Source organism: Nicotiana sylvestris, chromosome 7 (assembly GCF_000393655.2).
Source record: "Nicotiana sylvestris chromosome 7, ASM39365v2, whole genome shotgun sequence".
NCBI classification, from domain to species: domain Eukaryota; kingdom Viridiplantae; phylum Streptophyta; class Magnoliopsida; order Solanales; family Solanaceae; genus Nicotiana; species Nicotiana sylvestris.
The window spans coordinates 160,782,992-160,805,582 of record NC_091063.1 but is presented as its reverse complement, the minus strand read 5'-3'; the positions used below and the strand labels follow the sequence as shown (position 1 = coordinate 160,805,582).

General features: G+C 36.1%; 2 protein-coding genes across 2 annotated transcripts; both read left to right on the top strand.

Annotated features, from left to right (window-relative positions):
* The first annotated feature begins 7,067 nt into the window (after positions 1-7,067).
* On the top strand, positions 7,068-7,513 carry LOC138874045 (uncharacterized mitochondrial protein AtMg00810-like). The gene is made up of 2 exons (XM_070152548.1): positions 7,068-7,224; positions 7,380-7,513. Exons 1-2 carry the CDS (start codon positions 7,068-7,070, stop codon positions 7,511-7,513), a joined length of 291 nt encoding a protein of 96 aa, XP_070008649.1.
* Positions 7,514-10,863: 3,350 nt separating this feature from the next.
* On the top strand, positions 10,864-12,834 carry LOC104212679 (aquaporin PIP2-1-like). The gene is made up of 3 exons (XM_070151047.1): positions 10,864-11,543; positions 11,639-11,779; positions 12,441-12,834. Exons 1-3 carry the CDS (start codon positions 10,947-10,949, stop codon positions 12,552-12,554), a joined length of 852 nt encoding a protein of 283 aa, XP_070007148.1. The 5' UTR covers positions 10,864-10,946; the 3' UTR covers positions 12,555-12,834.
* Positions 12,835-22,591: the final 9,757 nt, after the last annotated feature.

Genomic DNA, 22,591 nt, shown 5'->3' with positions numbered 1-22,591 from the left:
GGGTCTTGAGACCCGTGTAGATCTCTTACTTCTCAGCATAGTAGACTTTGATGTCATTTTAGGGATGGACTGGTTATCCCCTTATCATGCTGTATTGGACTGTCACGCCAAGACTGTGACCTTAGCCTTGCCGGGTTTTCCTCGATTGGAGTGGAGAGGGACTCCAAGTCATTTTATCAATAGGGTTGTTTCTTACATAAAGGCTCGGCGTATGGTTGAAAAGGGGTGTTTGGCTTATTTGGCGTATGTTCGTGATTCTAGTGTCGAGGTTCCTTCTATGGATTCTATGCCTATTATTCGCGAGTTTCCAGAGGTATTTCCTTCAGACCTGTCGGGGATGCCACCCGACAGGGATATTGACTTTTGTATTGATTTGGCTCCGGGCACCCAGCCTATTTCTATTTTGCCGTATCGTATGGCCCCGCCCGAGTTGAAAGAATTGAAAGGACAACTGCAAGACTTGCTTGATAAAGGTTTAATTAGGCCTAGTGTCTCGCCTTGGGGTGCGCCGGTGTTGTTTGTTAAGAAGAAGGATGGATCGATAAGGATGTGCATAGATTATCGGTAGTTAAACAAGTTCACAATCAAGAATAAGTATCCATTGCCTAGGATTGATGATTTATTTGACCAGCTTTAGGGTGCCAAAGTGTTTTCGAAGATTGATTTGAGATCTAGCTACCATCAATTGAGGATTAGGGCATCTGATATCCCTAAGACAGATTTTCGCACTCGGTACGTGCATTATGAGTTCTTAGTGATGTCATTTGAGTTGACAAATGCCCCAGCAACTTTCATGGATTTGATGAACCGAGTGTTCAAGACTTATTTGGATTCCTTCGTGATTGTCTTCATTGATGATATTTTGATCTATTCCCGCAGCTGGGAGGAGCATGAGCGGCATCTTCGAGTCGTTCTCCAGACTCTGAGGGACAGTTAGTTATATGCTAAGTTTTCGAAATGTGAGTTTTGGTTGAGTTCAGTTGCATTCTTGGGTCATATTGTATCAGCAGAGGGTATTCGGGTGGATCCTAAGAAGATTGCAGCTGTCAAAGACTGGCCTAGATCCACATCAGCTACAGAGATTCAGAGTTTCTTAGGTTTGGAAGGCTATTACCATCGGTTTGTGGAGGGGTTTTCATCTATTGCAGCCCCGATGACCAGGTTGACCCAGAAGGGTGCCCAGTTCAAGTGGTCGAACGAGTGTGAGGCGAGCTTTCATAAGCTCAAGACAGCTCTAAATATGGCGCCGGTATTGGTTTTGCCCACAGGTTTAGGTCCATATACAGTGTATTGTGATGCATCTCGTATTGGACTTGGTATGGTGTTGATGCAGAATGGCAAGGTTATTGCATATGCTTCGCGAGAGTTGAAAATCCACGAGAAGAATTATCCAGTTCATGATTTGGAGCTAGCTGCCATTGTTCACGCGCTAAAGATTTGGAGGCATTATTTGTATTGCATGTCATGTAAGGTGTTCACGGATCACAAGAGTTTGCAATACTTGTTCAAGCAAAAGGAGCTCAATTTGAGGAAGAGGAGGTGGCTGGAGCTATTGAAAGACTATGATATCATCATTTTGTATCATTCGGGGAAGGTCAATGGAGTATGCGTTGCTTTGGGTAGGAAGTCAACCAGTATGGGCAGTCTTGCGTATATTCCGATCGGTGAGAGGCCGCTTTCTTTGGATGTTCAGGCTTTATCCAATCAGTTAATTAGGTTGGATGTTTCTAAGCTCAGCCGTGTGCTATCTTGCACAGTCGCTCGTTCTTCATTATTTGAGCGTATCCGAGATCGGCAGTATGATGATCCTTATTTTCTTGTCCTTAGGGACACGGTGTGGCATGGGGGTGCCAAGCAGGTTACAGTCGGAGATGATAGAGTTTTGAGGATGCAAGGTCATATTTGTATGTCTAATGTGGATGGACTTCGTGAGTTGATTCTAGAGGAGGCCCATAGTTCCCGGTACTCTATTCATACGGACGCCGCAAAGATGTATCAAGATTTGTGGCAGCATTATTGGTGGAGGAGGATGAAGAAGGATATTGTTACATATGTTGCTTGGTGTTTGAATTGTCAGCAGGTAAAGTACGAGCATCAGAGACCTGGTGATTTGTTCCAGAATATTGAGATTCCTGAGTAGAAGTAGGAGTGTATCACTATGGACTTCGTTGTTGGACTCCCATGGACTCAGAGGAAGTTCGATGCAGTGTGGGTTATTGTTCATAGGCTAACTAAGTCAACGTATTTCATTCCTGTGGCAGTCTCCTATTCTTCTGAGCGGTTGGTAGAGATTTATATCCAGGAGATCGTTCGTCTTCATGGTGTGCCCGTGTCTATCATTTCTGATCGAGGTACGCAGTTTACCTCGCATTTTTGGAGAGCAGTTCAGCGTGAGTTGGGCACACGGATTGAGTTGAGCACAGCATTTCATCCCAGACGGATGGACAGTCCGAGCTTACTATTCAGATTTTGGAGGATATGCTTCAAGCATGTGTTATTGACTTTGGAGGTTCATGGGATCAGTTCTTGCCATTAGCAGAGTTTACCTACAACAACATTTACCAGTCCAGCATCCAAATGGATCCCTATGAGGCTTTATATGGTAGGCGGTGTCGGTCGCCAGTTGGATGGTTTGAGCTGGGAGAGACTCGGTTGTTAGGTACAGATCTAGTACAGGATGCCTTAAACAAGGTTAAGATCATTCAGGATAGGCTCCGTACAGCTCAGTCCAGGCAAAAGAGTTATGCCGACCATAAGGTTCGTGATGTGGCATTCATGGTCGGAGAGCGAGTGTTGCTTCGGGTATCACCCATGAAGGGCATGATGAGATTTGGGAAGAAGGGCAAGCTAAGCCCTAGATTCATCGGTCCTTTTGAGATTCTTGATCGAGTGGGAGAGGTGGCTTACAGACTTGCATTGCCGCCGAGTTTATCAGCTGTGCACCTAGTGTTTCATGTGTCCATGCTTCCAAAGTATCACGACGATCCATCCCACGTGTTAGACTTCAGCACCGTCCAGTTGGACAAGGACTTGACCTATGAGGAGGAGCCGATAGCCATTCTAAACCGGCAAGTTCGTCAGTTGAGATCGAAGAATTTCCCTTTAGTTCGTGTGTAGTGGAGAGGTCAGCCTGTTGAGGCAGCGACCTGGGAATCCGAGTCTGATATGCAAAGTTGTTATCCTCATCTTTTCACCCACTCAGGTACTTTTCTATGTCCGTTCGAAGACGAACTGTCATTTTAGAGGTGGAGAATGTGATGACCCTAGAGGTCATCTCTTGTTTTAGAAGTCAAACTGAATTCTGAGGCCTTGAAAACCTCTTTTTATCTCACTTCATATTGTGTGCGCAGTCCGGGTGCGTTTCCGAAAAGCTCTTATGTGAAATTTAAGAAAAACTAATGAAATTGGCCTTTAAGAAATTGGTTAAAGTTGACTTTGGTCAACATTCTTGGAAAACGGACCCGGACCCGTGATTCGACGGTCCTGCAGGGTCCCTAGTAAAATATGGGACTTGGGCGTATGCCCAAAATCGAATTCTGAGGTCCCAAGCCCGAGAAAAGAATTTTTTAAAGAAAATTATTTGCTGAAAAAGATCAAGGCTTTTAGAAGTAAATTGATGCATTTTCTTGATGGTATCGGGCACGTATCTTGGTTCCATAGCCCGGTACAAGTTTAAAATAATAATTAAGTTGAATCTGTGAACTTTGATAAGAAATGGAAGTGGTTCGGTATAAAAACGGATCCATAGTTTAGAAAATGAAAATTTCAATGTTCTTTGAAAATTTCAAGTCCGTATGATATTTTTAGACTTGCGTGCATGATTGGTTTGGAGCCCCGAGGGCTCGGGTGAGTTTTATATAGGCCACGGAGTGAATTTAGACTTAGAAAGATAGTTGTTGTAGGTTCAGTAAAGTTGCAGGTCTTTGAACTGGGGTTCGCGGTAACTTTTTGTGACCGCGCTGGGGTCTTCGCTGCCGCGGTAAAATTTTGCAGTCAGCGGTAGGCAAGGCCAAACTTCCGTAGCCGCGCTCGATATTTTACGGTCTGCGGTGGAGCTCTGCGGCCGCGGTCCTTTTTCTACGGTCAGAGGTGAGGATTTGAGAGGGGTATATATAAACGAGGCTCTTTAGCCATTTTTCATTTTTCAAAACCCTAAAACATAAGAGGCGATTTTTCAAACACTCTTTCTTCCCCCAAAACATAAGTAAGTGATTTTAAACTCATTTATTTTACTCCTTAACTTCTTTTTACAAGATTTTATCCTAGAATCTAGGGTTTTCATAGTGGAATTGGGAATTTTGGGTAGAACTTAGGAATATCAAAATTTTGGGATTTTGACCTTAAATTGAGGTCAGATTCCAAAACCAATTGTATATCCAGACTCGGGGGTGAATGGGTAATCGGGTTTTGGTCCGAATTTCGGGTTTGGACCAAGCGGGTTCGGGTCGATTTTTGACTTTTTAGGGAAAACAATGGGAAATCTATTTTCCTACATTGGAATTGATTTATTTAGCAATTATTAATGTTATTAAGTAAATTGTGACTAGATACATGCAAATTGGAAGTGGAATCGAGAGGTAAAGCGGTAGTTGAAGCTTAATCTTGTCCGTGGATTCGAGGTAAGTGTTTGGCCTAACCTTAGCTTGAGGGAATAGGAGTTGTGGTCTAATTGCTATGTGTTTGTATCGAGTACAATGTATATATGTGGTGACGGGTATCTATACGTTGGGGTCAAGCATGCCCGTGAGTCTTATATCATGATTTGTGAACCTTTCATGTACCAATCATGCTCAATTGATGCTTAGTCATGTTGAACAAAGATTATGAAGGTTTCTTGGTAAATTGTTTATTGTTGAGTATCGATTCAAATTGAAGTTTCATTTTGTGAAGAAATTGTTGAAACGAGATTGGTTATAGCTGAATCCCTTGCCGGGATATTTTGTTTATATTGTTGATTTCCCTTGCCGGGACATATTGTTTTCTATTGTTTGGGTAAGGAAGAGTGTAAAAAACGAAGGGTAATGTCGTGCATGATATTGTGAGAGAGTGTAAAGCACGAAGGGTGATGTTGTGTTGATATTATTAGTGTTAATGCATGAAGGGTGATGTCGTGTCATGATTATGTGAGGTAATACATGAAAGGTGATGCCGTCCCGTTTATGATATTTTTTATGGTGAGGACGAGAGTAAAAGCACGAAGGGTGATGCCGTGTACGTGTTACCATTTCAATATCTTATTGTTTTAAATATGATATTCATTATGCTTCGTTATTAATGCTTCTTTACTGGCTTATTGTTAGAATCAGTTATTCCCGCAGCATGTCCCCTTCCCACTTTATTCTGTTATTTCCTGTTATTATGATTTTGTCTGTATATGATTTAACTGCACTGGTTTATTTGATAGTCGTGTCCTAGCCTCGTCACTACTTCGTCGAGGTTAGGCTCGACACTTACTCAGTACATGGGGTCGGTTGTACTGATACTACACTCTGCACTATGTTGTGCAAATTTTGGTACCGAACCCGGTGAGTAGCTGAGATAGCTGCCTTCAGTCCAGGGAGACCAAGGTAGATCTACTAGCGTCCGCAGATCATGAAGTCCCCCTTGCCTATTTTAGCGTTCTACTGTCTCATTTTTCTTTCTGAGAACAGTTGTACATTCTTTTCAGACTGATATTTGTAGTAACTCGTAGATGTTCGTGAAGTTGTGACACCAGATCAGAGGGTAGACTTGTATTGGATTATTTGATCATGTTATAACTCTTCCACATTTATAATCTATTAACCTTTAATTTTTGGCTTATATCTGTTTGAGTTGAATGTTAAATGTGTAGGACCCTAATAATTGGCTTGTCTAGCTTTCACGAGTAGGCTCCATCATGACTCCTGAGAGTGGAAAATTCGGGTCATGATAAAATAGTAGATCTTTCAGAGTTTATAATAAACGTACTTTATTTGTAGAATAATTAGTACATGTCATATTTTATGAAAATAAGACTACGACCGAGAAAGGAATTATTGCAGACGATAAGATATCAGCCAAGAAACATCACAGACAAGCAAGTCACAAAAGTCGACTGGTAGTACCGACATTGTCACGGAGTCGACTAATGAACCTGTCAACAATCAACCAGAATCACAGAAGGAGTCAACTACTCATACGATTGGAACATGTCCAAATGAGTGGAGAAGTGAACCGGAATATCCTCAAAAATGTATTATAGGAGATCCAAGTGAAGGAACGAAAAACAGGGGAGCTTTCAAGAAAAGGCAAATGTAGCACTCATCTCTCAGATCGAACCAAAAAAGGTTGAAGAAGCCTTAAAAGACTTCAGCTGGGTACAAGCAATGCAGGAAAAACTCGATCAATTTGATAAAATCAAGTCTGGGAACTACTACCTAAGCATGCAAATACTGCCATAGTTGGAATCAAATGGTTTTCAGAAACAAGCTGAATGAAGATGGAAAGGTTGTGCGAAACAAAGCCAAATTAGTAGCCCAAGGATACTCACAGCAGAAAGAGTCGACTACGATGAAACTTTAGCTCCAATAGCTCGACTAGTGTCTAAACGGATTCTTCTTGCATATGCATCCTTCAAACAATTTAGACTTTTTCAAATGGATGTCAAAAGCGTCTTTTGAAATGGCTTTATTGATGAGGAGGTGTATGTAAAACAACCTCCTGATTTAAAGATACAAAATTTCCTTACCACGTGTATAAGTTGACTAAAGCTTTGTATGGACTCAAACAAACTCATTGAGCCTGGTACGAAAGGCTTAGATCATTTCTATTTGATCATGGTTTACAAGAGGTAAAATAGACACTACATTATTTATCAAAAGATCATCATGAGGTAATCTTATTATTCAAGTCTATGTTGATGATATTATCTTTGGAAGTGTTAACCCTCTTATGTGCAAGGAATTTGCTAATCTCAGAAAAAGTGAGTTTGAAATGAGTATGATGGAGAGCTTACATTTTTCCTTGGACTTCAAATTCAATAATCTGAAGAAGGAACTTTTGTATGCCAGACGAAATATACAAACGAATTAATTCAAAAGTTTGGTATGAGCAGTGCTAAAGCAATTGGTACACCAATGAGCCCGTCAACATGTCTTGGCAAGGATGAAAAAGAAAATCCAATTGATGAAGCTAAATACCGTAGAATGATTGGCTCTTTGCTTTACTTGACTGCCAGTCGACCAGATATTATGTTCAATGTGTGTAAATGTGCCAGGTTTCGTCAACTCCTAAGGAATCGCATCTGAGTGCAGTAAAGAGAATAATTCCTTATCTCATCGGAACTATTTCATATGGACTATGGTACCCACGTTCTAACAATTTAAAACTTGAAGGGTTTTTAGATGTTGATCTTGCAGGTGATAAGGAAGACAGAAAGAGCACCAGTGGAACATGTCAATTACTGGAAAAGTCATTAATATCTTGGAACAGTAAGAAACAAGGCTCAGTTGCATTATCCACAACTGAGGTAGAATATATTGATATTGGATAATGTGTGCACATTTACTATGGATATCTCGTCAACTGGGTGACTATGAACTATTTTTTAAATCTTTTCAAATATTTTGTGATAACTCTACTGCTATATGTCTCTCAAAGAATCAGATGCATCATTCTAGGGCTAAGCATATAGATATTAAACATCATTTCATTAGAGATCATGCCCTTAAGGGAGATATAGAGTTATCATTTATTGGCACCACTAATCAACTAGCAGACATTTTTACTAAGTCTTTACTTGATGATAGATTTTGCTCCCTAAGAGAACTACTTGGCATTATTTCGCTAGATCATAAAAATTAGGATCTGTATGTTAATTTTAATTCTTGCGTGTCTAATGTTTTCAATTTTATTTTCTCTGTAAGTACGCATTAATTAAGCGCCTCCGATTTCTGGTAGTGAAGCCTCCGGGCGCAACAGTAATAAGAACAATAATAAGAACAAAAAATAAGAAGATAAAATTGTATAGAGCTTTGAATAGATTGTAGTATTAGTTTGCCAGAAAATTAATGTACTTATAATGATAACAGAGCTAGCTATTTATAACTACGTTAGGGAATGAGTTTCTAGGATCGTGCCCTTCTTTAATGTCAATTATATGGGTCATTGATGAAGATCTAACGATGAGCATAAATGTCAAATTCCTTGTAACGAGCAATGTACTTAATGCTTTTGAATATTCTTCATTAATGCCTCCGGGCGGAGAGTATTTATTGCTTCTTTATGAATGTCATTCTTTCTGATATCAGATGAGATAATTGTCTTTGATTCCACGTGTCATTCTTCCAAACGGCCACCGAACACGACATATTTTATCCTATACATATATAAAGATCGAAACAGCAAGTTTAATTTAAGTTTCCTCCGCTCACACGTACATTAATAGTTATTAGAATTTAATTAAAGCGTTAAGTTAAACTTAAATCACTACGTCTTTTGGAATAAAACATTTGAAATAATGTACAAGTTATAAAACTTCTCCGACCTATATACTGAAAACTATAAAGTTATTCATCTCCAAATGCTCAAAACATATCAAGGGAAGTAGTCTAACAATTACATGGTATCTGGCTGCAAAACAATTTCATTTGTAACTTTGGGTGTGTTTGGTACGAACAAAAATAATTTTCATAGAAAATGTTTTCTTAAAAAATATTTTTATGAAAAATGAGTGGTTTTATCACTTATTTTTTCTTATTTGGTTGGTGAGTGAAAAATATTTTTTGGAAAATACTTTTTAGTGTTTGATAAGATAATAGAAAAATATTTTTTAATAAAATAATTTTTTATGCTACTCTTTTCACCGACTTCCCCCAAGTCCCCATATTTCATAGTGCCCCCCTCTCCCCCCCCCCCCACAAATACCCATCATTTTCAGGACTTTATTTTCTTTTAGAATTTAATTATTCTTCTAAAAATTTCACAAATACAAAAGAACTAATGTGTTGTTTTACTTTTTTTACACAAAAATAATGATAAAATTTATGCTCCATAACTAAAAAGAAAATACTCTTTTTTGGTTGAAAAAAAGTACTCTTTCTACAACATAAAAAAAATACTTATTTTGATGAAACGAAAGAAAATACTTCTTCTACATCATGAAAAGAAAATACTCTTTTTGTTGAAATGAAAGAAAATACTTTTTACTACATCATTTTGTTGAAATGAAAGAAATTACATTTTACTACATTTTGTTGAAATGAAAGAAAATATTTTTACTACATCATGAAAAGAAAGTATTATTTAAAAAAAAATTATATCATGAAAAGAAAATATCATTTGTTGAATATGAAAAAAAAAGTACCTTATCTATAATATGAAAAGAAAATACTATTAATAGTATTTCTATTATTTAGAGTGGAAGTGGGGTGAGGGTGCGAGGGTTGGAGGTGGGGCAGGAGCGAGGGTAGGGGTGGGTTGGTGGGGTGGGGAATAGGGTGGGGAAGGTTGAAAAGTATTTTGAAAAATATTTTTCCATAGGAAAAACTTTTTCCTACAATTGGAGGAAAATGAATTACTGAGGAAAATATTTTTCAAAACATTTAAGCCAACCAAACATGAAATAATTGAAAAATATTTTTCCTTCTTGCCAAGCACGCCCTTTTTTATGTTGGAAGTATATGCGTTTGTATATGTTTTGAAAGAGTTAATTCATTGTCCATATTTACGCATTGTTCTGTAGGAGAACACAACCATGGTTCCATATTCAGCTATTATGTCTTCAATCACAATGAGGGAGTATATAGTATCTTGTTTATATTTAACGAAACCAAACAAACCCTTAAAATGATTTTATTGAGAAAGAGCAGAGTCATATGGTTTGAAGAGGAATCTTTCCAAATAAGGTGACATTCATTGAACAGTTACACAATTAAAAAGCTATCTTTCAATAATCTGTTATTACTAATTAAAAAATAATCCAGAAGAGCATTATATTACCGTTTTAAATGTATAATCCATATTTATATAAACTCATTGCTTGGTGTTGGACACATGGCAAGTCAGTAACCACGTATTCTTCAAAAATTGTTTTCTAGAATAATTAAATATATTTTGGTAATTAAGCAGCCTTTTTTAAATAGTAAGGATTGGAGATGGGGCCCAAGCTGAGATGGCAAGAAATGAGTGGTTGAAAAAATCAACATTGTGGGCTGAGTTGGGATGGACGGTGGTGCGGGTGGCAAGGGAGAAAAACAAATGGTTCATTATTTCTAAAGGATGATGATTGTGGTCGGTTCACTGATTAAAAGATTTTAAGTCATTTGTACATCAGTAGTGACGAAATTTAAAAATTTACAAAGCACTTAAGATTTAATATATGTATCTGTATAATTAAGTATTTAACTAAATATTCAGTGTGTCATTTTCTTGCGAAGAATGTCCAACAAATAACCCTTTCTCCGGTTGTAGCTCCGCTCTGCATATTAGTCATTTGTGACAAGGGAAATATATTTTGATCTATCTTGTAAACTGAGGGTCGTTCAGGGTTAATTATTTCGGAATGACTTATATCACTCTTTCATAAAGATAAAATAATACTATAATCCTGTAATTAATTATATTGTAATTTTATCTCAATCAAATATGGGATAAACTCATCTCAAATTTAATTTTTTTGGATTAATTATGTCTAGTACCAAACTAACCTTAAAGGGTGCCCAAGGAAGATTTGTGCTGAGAGGTAGGGACATTGAACCATATGAAAAATGCAAGAAAATGGGAGTGAGCAAATATGGGGCGGCATATGATTAAGTTTAATTATTTATTAATCCATCAAATAAGTCATAATGTACACTCTCAAATTAAAATTTCCAACTCCATAAATACCCCATCACTCTTCTATCAACTTCACTTCAGCCAAATATCAAACAATATATTTTCAAGATTAGTCTTTCTTCCTTAGCCGAATTAAACAAAGGGCAAATATGGGCAAGGACATTGAAGTTGGCACAGAATATGCCCCAAAAGACTACCAAGACCCACCCCCTGCACCTCTAATTGACCCAGAGGAGCTAGGAAAATGGTCATTTTACAGAGCCATAATAGCTGAATTCATAGCCACTTTATTATTTCTCTACATTACTGTCCTCACTGTGATTGGATACAAGAGCCAAATTGACCCTGACCATAACGGCGAACAATGTGGTGGTGTTGGAATTCTAGGAATTGCATGGGCATTTGGGGGCATGATTTTTGTCCTTGTTTATTGTACTGCTGGTATTTCTGGTGGACATATTAACCCTGCTGTTACATTTGGACTATTCTTGGCTAGGAAAGTGTCGTTGGTTCGCGCAATTATGTATATGTTGGCTCAGTGTTTAGGAGCCATCTGTGGTTGTGGTTTGGTGAAGGCATTTCAGAAGGCGTACTATGTTAAGTATGGTGGTGGTGCTAATACGTTGAATGATGGTTATAGTACAGGTACCGGTTTGGGTGCTGAAATTATTGGCACATTTGTTCTTGTTTACACTGTTTTTGCTGCTACTGATCCTAAGAGAAATGCTAGAGACTCTCATGTTCCTGTAAGTATAATTTTGTGACTTTTTAATTACTTATTTTAATGCTAATTTTGATGGTTTGGGTTGATAATTTTGATTTTTAATGTGATTAATTAAAGGTGTTGGCACCACTTCCAATTGGATTTGCTGTGTTTATGGTTCATTTGGCTACAATTCCTGTAACTGGAACTGGTATTAACCCAGCTAGAAGTTTTGGAGCTGCTGTTATTTATGGTAAAGAAAAAGCATGGGATGACCAAGTAAGCAAATACTCCTCTTTTTTTGTTTATAACAACTTGAATACATTTTGGCCTTTTATGTATTTGTTTTCCCCTGAAATACTATAATAAAAAGTAGTTTGGTATACAAAGTATTTTGCGTTCATGTAGGGCTGAGTAATTTATTATAAAAAAAATTAGTCCTAAACAAATTAATTTCTTACTTCTGCTTCTTGGAGGAAGCAATAATTTAGCTTCACTCCAAAAGTAGAAAAATTGTTTCTACAACTGTTGAAAAACACTTTTTTATTTTGGCTAAACATCTCAAAATTTCCAAAAAATACTTTTTTGACAAAAAAAAAAGTTTTTTTGGCTTCCTAAAGCTTGGCCAAACAAGCTCTAAGTCATTTAAAAGGTTAAAATATGTTAATAGTAAAACGGCCAGCCCAGTGCACTAAGCTTCCCTTATTCGTGGGGTTCCGGGAAAAAATCGGACTTCAAGAGTCTATTGTACGCAATCTTACCCGAGATTTTTGCAAGAGACTGTTTTCGCATATTGAACCCGTGACCTCCTGGTCACATGGCAACAACTTGACCAGTTACGTTAAGGCTTCCTTCGCTGAGAGTGTAAAAAGAATTTACATTTGTTGGATCTTATAGCAAGGAATTGATGTTAACTTTTGGCTTGTGTTGAATGTGACAGTGGATATTCTGGGTTGGACCTTTTATTGGAGCTGCAATTGCTGCATTTTACCATCAATTTATATTGAGAGCTGGAGCAGTCAAAGCACTTGGTTCCTTCAGGAGCAATGCTTAATTGGAAGAATTTGCAATTATGAAGTACTTAAGGAAATGGAGTCAATGAATATAAGGTCTTAAATTCAGAGTTCAAGTTTTATAAATTGCTCCAACTGTAAATAAGAATTCTAGAAGAAGAGGGTCTCTTCAAATTGTGTTTACTTGTAGCCTTTTGTCCTTTCTCTTGTATTTTTTTTTTCTCCAGTTTTTCCAGTCGTTTTTCCTTGTAGTTTTCATTTTCTCCTCCTGTCACCATTATCCAAATAATATAATGAAATGACTAAGGACTTTTGTGTTTATTGTCAATTTTTTGATACTTGCATATTAGCAAGTGAAGGCTTCTCCTTGGTATTGGTGCAATCAAACCTAGTAAGTAGTCTTTCAGATGAATATGAGATAGTAGGGTGGAGTTAGAAGGTTAAGTTAGAATTCGGCTGAACTTAGTAATTTTAGTCCTAATTTTTTAGTATTTGTATAAAATTTAAATTCAGAATCCAATTACTAACATTTGATGTTGTCTCTAAAAGTTAAGAACTCATTAAATTTAAATCTTAACCCGTCGCTAAATTCAGACGATTGACATTGAGTAGTGACATTACAAGGAACAAGTATAGCAAATATTTTTCTAGGGCATGTTTAAAAAGCCACCTTATAATTGAATTTTGATATACTTGGATATAATTACACTAATAATTAAGGGATCAAAAGTGCTAATATCCCATTGGTATTTATTGAATATTTAACCTAAATAGTAGCCTATCGAAAATACTCGATGAGTGTATAGTATATGTATAATATGTGTATAATCATATATAATCAGTGTATAATTTATGTATACTGACTATAAAAGTAAATTGTGAAATATGTCGGCTGTATGTGTAAAGATCCCGTATTTATTCATAAGATTGAACGTAGATTTCATTTCTTTTTAGGAATTTTTACATTCTTATACACTATATGAAACTATATTACCATCCCTACTCAAGTTTTACTATAATTACATTTTATATACCCAATTACTATTTATGTACATTTTAAGGGAATTAATGATAATAATTAGTGTCCTAAAATTACTCTAACATATCTTTCACTCCCCAATGTTTCTCTCTTCACATCTCACCCCCTCTCCACGTATCTTGCACAAGAGAGCAGCAATTTCACCATTGACAACCATTAAAAAGTTTTGAAGCTTTGAATTCGAATTTGGGTTTTTAAAAAATATTGTTTGTTTGGATTGGATGTTGTTGCAAAGAACTGATAATTCTCTCTACATCTCTCTCTATCTCTCAATCCCAAATTTCAGTAATGTAAAGCAAAGGAAAAGAGAGCAGCAATTCCACTATTGACACCCATTAAAAAGCTTTGAAGCTTTGAATTCGAACTTGGGATTTTAAAAATCATTATTTGTTTGGATTATGTGTTGTTGCAAATAATTGGGAATATAATTTGGAGTTTATATCTCAATTTTGATGGATTTTGGTGAAGATTAGACTTGGTTTTGGCTGAATTTCATATTGAAATTCGAAGAAGAAAAAGAAGAAGACATGACATATATTATACTGCAGAAATTATAGTAAAATTGTAGAAAAATTATATTCTGTTGTTTATATATTTTTCTTTTATTTATTTAACTATTGTATGAAAGTTGAGCAACATTGTATAAAAATTATATTTACATTGTATGATATTGTAGTTGTATATAACTGAGTAGAAATAATGCATAAAAATTGTAGATAAATTGTATAATATATAATTAGTTGTATGAAATTTGTTTTTACTATGTATAAATCAGATACAAAATATACAAAAAACATATTGTATAAAATTGAGTTGTATGTTATTGTAGTTGTATTTAACTGGGTAGAAATAATGTGTGAAAGTTGTAGATAAATTGTATAATATATAATTAGTTGTATGAAATTTATTTTTATTATGTATAAATTAAATACAAAATATACAAAAGACATATTGTTGCATTTGTCTTCCTTTTTACCTGCATTTAACTACTTTAACCAAACTTAATTATACTAGTGTCTGTAATTAGAAAAAAGAATGCCACTTGAGTAGAAATTGAAAAAAATCACTGTGAGAAATGAGTAAAATAACTTTAGTTTCCAGATATCATGAATAATGTACATAGAATATCACATCTATAAAAGAATTAGAGTTTCCACTTTCAATGATATCCTAGCAGATCTTTTGACATTGGAGGATAAGATTGAAGTGCAAAACTAATTTGTCGTCCAGTAATCTGGACGGTTGTAAGAATTTGTTTCATATTCATCAGTTTCCTATAAAAAGAAGAGCATTGTCCGGAGGGTTGTATTGTAGGAGAAAGACAAAATCTGGAGAGAAAAGGGGAGAGAAGAGAAATGTCACGACCCGAATTTCCCATTCTCGGGAGTCGTAATGGCGTCTACTCGTAGAAACTAGACAAGTCATGCAATTTAGAAAATTCTTTACTCCTTTGTTTTAATCCTTTTAACAACTTGCATTAACAGGTGATAAATATGTAAATAATAGCGGAATATGAGATTAAGCGGAAGACTTAAACAAAATAAGCCAAAATAATACGGAAATCAAAATATGTTTCTACCCAAAAACTGGTGTCACAACATTCACGGACTATATATGATTACTACATACAAACGTTTGAAAGAAGGAACGCTGACTGTCTCGGATACAATGATAACAGAACAAAATAACTGATAGAAGAGACATCGAGCATGCGAACGCCTGCAGGACTACCTCGGAATCTCGGTGGACTGAAGGCTGGCTCCCAAGCTACTGCAGCTGGCCCAATGTTGCTCCGGTATCTGCACATAAGTGCAGAGTGTAGCATCAGCACAACCGACCCCATGTGCTGGTAAGTGTCTGGCCTAACCCCGGCGAGGTAGTGACGAGGCTAGAACCAGACTCCAGATAAACCTGTGCAGTTATATGATATACAGTGAAAAGTAAAACAGGAATACACAAGTAAGGATGGGAGGGGGAAACATGCTTCAGGGAATAGCAGATAAAAGAAAATATCAAGAGAACTATAAAGGAATTAAAATCCAACCACTAGCAAGAATAAGGAAAACAAAGGCAGATTTCACTTTCTTTTCACGTCTTGTTGCAGGCGTGCAACCCTATCCCATTTCATGTATCTCGTGGCAGGCGTGCCACCCGCCCCATTTCATTTATCTCGTGATAGGCGTACCACCCACTCCCATTTTATTATATCTCGTGGTAGGCGTACCACCCGCTCCCATTTCATTATATCTTGTGGTAGGCGTACCACTTGGAGTTCATAATTGCATAAAAGGAGTCAAAGTAGTGGCTGCGGCGCGTTGAGGCACTTCTTCGACGGTCCCCGTACGCCCGGCCTGCCGGCCCGCTCTGAAGAATTCATGATTTATATATGTTTCAGGCCGGTGAGAGGGAGTGCGGAATAAGGAAAACCTTACCTTAGATGTGTCGAAATTGAAGTTATCTCATTAGCGGTAATGATACTGTTAATGAAATATGCATACAATAGCGGATTTCGTTCTATTAAATTCACTATCCATTATGGTATGATACATACAAATAACGAACGAGCCGACTTTACAGCAGGAAATGCAATTTTAGTAAAGGCCGATAACGCAGAAGTACCCCCGCTTCGTGTATATCCCATTTTATTATATCTTGTGGTAGGTGTACCACCCGCTCCCATTTCATTATATCTTGTGGTAGGCGTACTACCCGCTCCCATTTACAAGCCAACAATAATCACAAGGAATCCCGACAAGGGTACAAGAGCAATATAACAACTTCCCGGTAAAGGAACAATGATATTTCAACAACATCCCTGCAAGGGAACAATAATATCAAACAAACATCCCGGTAAAGGAACAATACTATCAAAACAAACATCCCGGCAAGGGATCATTAATATCAACAAACATCCTGGCAAGGGAACAATGGTGATAACAACATATGAAGCGCAATAAACAACAACAGAGTCATAACAATTATAATACAAGGCTCACGGGCATGCTTGATGTCACACCTCCTTTTTCCGTACCCGAGAGGGTACAAGGGAGTTTTTTCCAATTAAAGGACAGTCGAAACGGGATTGGTTTAATTATTTCAGAGTCGCCACTTGGGAGATTTAGGGTGTCCCAAGTCACCAATTTTAATCCCGAATCGAGGAAAAGAATGACTCTATATTACAGTCTGCGTACCAGAAATCTGGATAAGGAATTCTGTTAACCCGGGAGAAGGTGTTAGGCATTCCCGAGTTCCGTGGTTCTAGCACGGTCGCTCAACTGTTATATTCGGCTTATTTATCTGATTTTTAATACAATTATGAACCATGTGCAAATTTTATCTTTTACCGCTTTATTATTATAATTATTATTTTTTTAGGAATGTGAACATCGCTTAAAACATATCTTTGGATTGTGTCACATGAAATGCACCCACAATACGAAACATATTTTATTTGATGTTTTAGGATTTAGATTTGGGTCGCATGAAATGCGCATCCGAGTTTAAGAAGGTAAAATTAATTAAATCGCGCCTAAAGAGTCTAACGCGTCATTATCTTTGGGGAAGGAAGTGAAATTCACTAAACAATCCATCCCAAATTCTAAGTAATTTTTTTTAAATAATAAATGAAATAAATGAGATTGGAGAATCCTATAAATTTTGTATTATTTACATCTATTTATTTTTAGCGAAATCCTTTAAGAATATCCTTTAATGACTACCTTTTTATTATTACTAAGTTTTTTATAAATATAAAATCAATATCTACATTCTTGAAAATGACATATTAAATAGAAGAGAAAAACAAATATTAACAGAAAGTAATAAAATTATAATCATAAATACAACATGGAATTATCGAAAAGTAAAAAAATAAAAATAAAAAAAAACTAATTATCCCATAGTTGGATTAAAATTCAAATTGTTAGTAAGACTGTCTATTTATTTTTAGCGAAATCCTTTAAGAATATCCTTTACTGACTACCTTTTTATTATTACTAAGTTTTTTTATAAATATAAAATCAATATCTACATTCTTGAAAATGACATATTAAATAGAAGAGAAAAACAAATATTAACAGAAAGTAATAAAATTATAATCATAAATACAACATGGAATTATCGAAAAGTAAAAAAATAAAAAATAAAAAAAACTAATTATCCCATAGTTGGATTAAAATTCAAATTGTTAGTAAGACTTAAGCTTATTGAAACTAATTATTTACAAATACTGAAAATTGAAAGAAATAAAAATAAAAACTTGAGTACTAAATCATATTTCTAAAAATTTAAACAATTTAACATTAACTAACTTTGTTTTAATTCATCATGTCCTAATACTTGTTCGCAAACTAATTCATGTTATAACTGAAATTGACTACATGATTCGGATTAACTTATCGTTGACGAAAAACCTTATGAATAAGGAACTTAGTTAATTTTTGCCAAACTGATTCAATAACGCCATTTTTACGTTATTTCTTCTATTTTTTTTATTTAAACAATTTTAATTAATAATCAGGTTTAAATATATTTCCTAATAATCTGGTAAAGACGTTATTTAATATGTCGCTATAATATGCCTAGTTATGCCGATGACAGTGATTTACGGAATAATAATACATGAATAACCTAAATACAATACAAAAAATTAAATTAAACTAAATTAAAAATTTAACACTCCATTCTTCATTTCAGCTTACAAAATGCCAAAATTACAGTTGTGTACCTGATATTGTCAATATAAGAAGAAGAAAGTCAGCAACGTAATACGTAACACAGCAATAGCAACAATAACCAGCAATAACCAGTCAACGAAAATCCCAGTGACAGCTTTGAAAAATTCAAACTAAAATCCAGGAATGCCGAAAATAATGGACAGAAACTAAGGGAAATTTTCAGATTTTTGAAAGGCTAGTTAATCTTCAACCCTTAATTTCTACACCTGTATACCAGAATATTTATCAAGTGTGTACTATTTTCTCTTCTAATTTTCAACTTTTTTTTTCTTTGTATGTTTTTCTTTTCTTGAGAGTTTCAATGTTTTTTTTTTCGGAATAAATGTTCAGCTTTTTTTTCAATCTCTTTTTTTTCTGTCTGTCCTTTTTTTCTATCTGATTTCCAGACCTCTATATATATAATCCCCACCCTTTAATCAATTAAAATCAATCCTTTTCTCTACCAAACCCATTATCTTCCCACTCATCCTCATTACATTAAATAAATATATCACACCACCCCATTTCATTTTGTCCCCCATGCTTCTTTTAAAATAATGCAAGATTCCCCTTTAAATTAAATCTTGTCCCCCCTTTATATTAAATAATAATATCACAACCCACCCCATTTCATTTTGTCCCCCATGCTTCAAATAAACAATTACAAATTGTACAATTCCTAAACTACCCCTTCCGACCTTACTGAAATTACCAAACTACCCCTAAACGTATTACAAATTTACCAAACTACCCATCAGCTATAACACATCAATTAATCAAACTTAACCAAAATATAGACAATATGATCAATTTTTAACAATGTTCAAACAACAATATGAACACGGATGAACATCATAACAACAATATCACATGAACATGATTTTTACAACATTTCAACAACAAATCACATGAACACAAATTGAACAACCAAGAACAACTAAAATTTGATTGAACAATATTTTAGCAACAAACAATCCTATTTTCGGATTCAACACCAACAATAAACAAAGTATGAAGATTTCTAAACTCAATCATATTGAACTTAAAATCAACTCTAACAACATTACAACAAACAATTCTTATATTAAACTTTAAACAAGATTATGAGAACAATTCAAGAAATAATCATAAATGGTAAACAAGAAATCAAACTATACAAAATTTGGATTCAAGATCATCCAAACAAAGTATGAACATGAATTAAATCTATATTAAACAACAAGCATGACGGATTCAAATGATTAAATCAATATATTTCCTTCAACACAACTAAAATTTTTTAGACAAATAACAAAATTTGTTGTTAGAAACTATTATGAACTTAAACTTGAACTTAACAATATTAACAATTTCTAAAAATACATAAACACATGAAACAAATTGAAGAAATAATCAATTAAATTTCAATTTGAATCTAACAAACATCAAACTAACAAATATTTATTCTAACAATAAAACAAACATGAAATAAACATGAAAAAAAAACCACTAATTAACTTTTCATTTGAAATCTGAAAATTAATTCAATCAAAACATATGAACAAACTTGAAAATTATTTCAACGAAGAACAAACCAAACAAGAATTTAATCATTTATCGATTTTTGATCCGAAAAATACCAAACAAAATATGGACGATAAATGAGATTCAAAAAACCAACTAACCGGAAATGAAACGACGAACAACGACCAACCAACGACGAACTCGAACAGTGATCGACGACATCGACCAAAACTTAATCAAGTATGCGGACTCGACTGGACTGAAGCAGCTGCAATGGGATTTGTTTGGATGACGAAGAAGAAAGCCGAAGAAGCTGGCCACGGCGAGCTGTAGCATCGCGGAGCAGCAGTGACAGCTGCCATGGCGTCGTCTGCGGGAAGAAGAAGCAGTGTGAAGTAGAAACGCGCAGCCATGGTGATGAGGCAGAAGCGGTCGCGGGCATGGCGAGTTTTCCGGCGACTTAGGGTGAGCTAGGACGAAGAAGAAACTGGCAGCAGCCATGGCGACGTGAAGCTGGCAGCAGTGACGCAACCATGGTAGTAACAACAGTGGAGAAGAAGAATAAGAAGCGGTCGACGTAGTAGGGGAAGCCATGGATGAGCTTTGAGCTTGCCATGGATAACGAAGCTCGATGGAGGAAGGCAACTATGGAGTTGTTGGTGTGTGTGTGTGTGAGTGTGATGGGGTGGTCGTGGTGGAGGGTAGTCGACGTCGGTGAGGGAAGCCATTGATGGCTTGGGAGGGGAGCTTGAGGAAGAATAAGGAGAAATGGGGGGGGGGAGGCGGATGCTTAGGCATTTTTAGGGTTTTTCTTTCTTCTTTTTTTTTGTTTTATTTTGTTTGTAAAATAATAGGGGCGTTGGGTTATGGACTGGGTCGACCCAGTTCGAAATGGACTGGGTCGTAGGGAAGGTTGGGCCATTTTTTGGGCCTGTGGCTTGAAATTGAAGAAGAGGTCCAATTCCGACTTTCTTTATATTTTCGCTCTCTTTTCTTCTTTTATTTTTCTAAAACTAAATTATAAAAATACTTAAACTATTATTAAGAACTAAATTAAGTTATAAAAGCGCAAATTAATTCCCAATAACAATTAACGCACAATTAAGTATTAATTAAGCATAAAATTGTATATTTGGACATTAAATGCTAAAAATGCAAACGATGCCTATTTTTGTAATTTTTAATTTTTGTAAAACAAATTTAATTACTAACAATTGTAGAATTAAATCCTATATGCAAAATGCGACATATTTTTGTATTTTTTATTAATTTAGCAAATAAACATGCACAGATAAATACAAATAATTATTCAAAATATCACAAAACATCACAAAATTGCACACCAAGAAAAATTACTTTATTTTTTTTGAATTTTTTGGGAGTAATTCTCATATAGGGCAAAAATCACGTGCTTACAGCTGCCCCTCTTTGCCCGAAGACACGAAGGGTTTTCGTGCAAAGATAAAGCGAGCGATTTTTGCCCATTCGAGTACTCCGTTGAAGCATTTTTTTGAAAAAGATTTGACCGAACCTTTGCTTCAAAGGTTTCCTACATATCCTGGGCTAAATAGGAATCAGGTCAATGTAGTTCGGGAAACTTTGGTAACTGGGACTACCGTTGGACTGCACTGTTACTGTTGTTGCATGCTATTACTACTGCTTACCGATTTCCTTGTTACAACGTGCTTAAAAGAAAACAAGGAGCTAGGCTAGAGTACAATTTGTTTTTGTTGCCTTGCTTCCTTGTCTGCTTGCATTTCTTCCGGTACTTTTCTTCTTTTGACACATGCACTTGAATTTGCGCTGGGACTTCTTGTTGCCACCTTCTGCCTTCCGGTGTTGGGATTTTTATTGTTTCCTGCTGGGGATTCTTGTTGTAACCTTCTGCCTTCCGGTGGAGTTACTGACTTCAAAATCTGCAGTATAAGACTGGAAATGGAAAACTGAAATGTATGCCTGCATTATACTGGTGGGGCGACCTGGAAATGGAAAACTGAAATGTATGCCTGCATTATACTGGTGGGCGACCTGGAAATGAAAAACTGAAATGTATGCCTGCATTATACTGGTGGGCGACCTGGAAATGGAAAACTGAAATGTATGCCCGCATTATACTGGTGGGCGACCTAGAACTGAAATGTATTCCCGCATTATACTGGTGGGCGACCTAGAACTTAAATGTATTCCCGCATTTTACTGGTGGGTGACCTAGAACTGAAATGTATTCCCGCATTATACTGGTGGGCGACCTAGAACTTAAAAGTATTCCCGCATTATACTGGTGGGCGACCTAGAACTTAAATGTATTCCCGCATTTTACTGGTGGGCGACCTAGAACTGAAAAGTATTCCCGCATTATACTGGTGGGCGACCTAGAACTGAAAAGTATTCCCGCATTATACTGGTGGACGACCTAGAACTTAAATGTATTCCCGCATTATACTGGTGGGCGACCTAGAACTTAAAAGTATTCCTGCATTATACTGGTGGGCGACCTAGAACTTAAAAGTATTCCCGCATTATACTGGTGGGCGACCTAGAACTTAAAAGTATTCCCGCATTATACTGGTGGGCGACCTAGAACTTAAAAGTATTCCCGCATTATACTGGTGGGCGACCTAGAACTTAAATGTATTCCCGCATTTTACTGGTGGGCGACCTAGAACTTAAAAGTATTCCCGCATTATACTGGTGGGCGACCTAGAACTTAAAAGTATTCCCGCATTATACTGGTGGGCGACCTAGAACTTAAATGTATTCCCGCATTATACTGGTGGGTGACCTAGAACTGAAATGTATTCCCGCATTATACTGGTGGACG

Bases quoted from the DNA above. Each gene is read 5' to 3' on its own strand.
- LOC138874045 (XM_070152548.1), top strand. From the start codon at position 7,068: ATGAGCAGTGCTAAAGCAATTGGTACACCAATGAGCCCGTCAACATGT. The intron at 7,225-7,379 runs GTAAATGTGCCA...TTGATCTTGCAG, and splicing joins AGATATTATGTTCAATGTGT to GTGATAAGGAAGACAGAAAG.
- LOC104212679 (XM_070151047.1), top strand. From the start codon at position 10,947: ATGGGCAAGGACATTGAAGTTGGCACAGAATATGCCCCAAAAGACTAC. The intron at 11,544-11,638 runs GTAAGTATAATT...GATTAATTAAAG, and splicing joins CTAGAGACTCTCATGTTCCT to GTGTTGGCACCACTTCCAAT. The intron at 11,780-12,440 runs GTAAGCAAATAC...TGAATGTGACAG, and splicing joins AAAAAGCATGGGATGACCAA to TGGATATTCTGGGTTGGACC.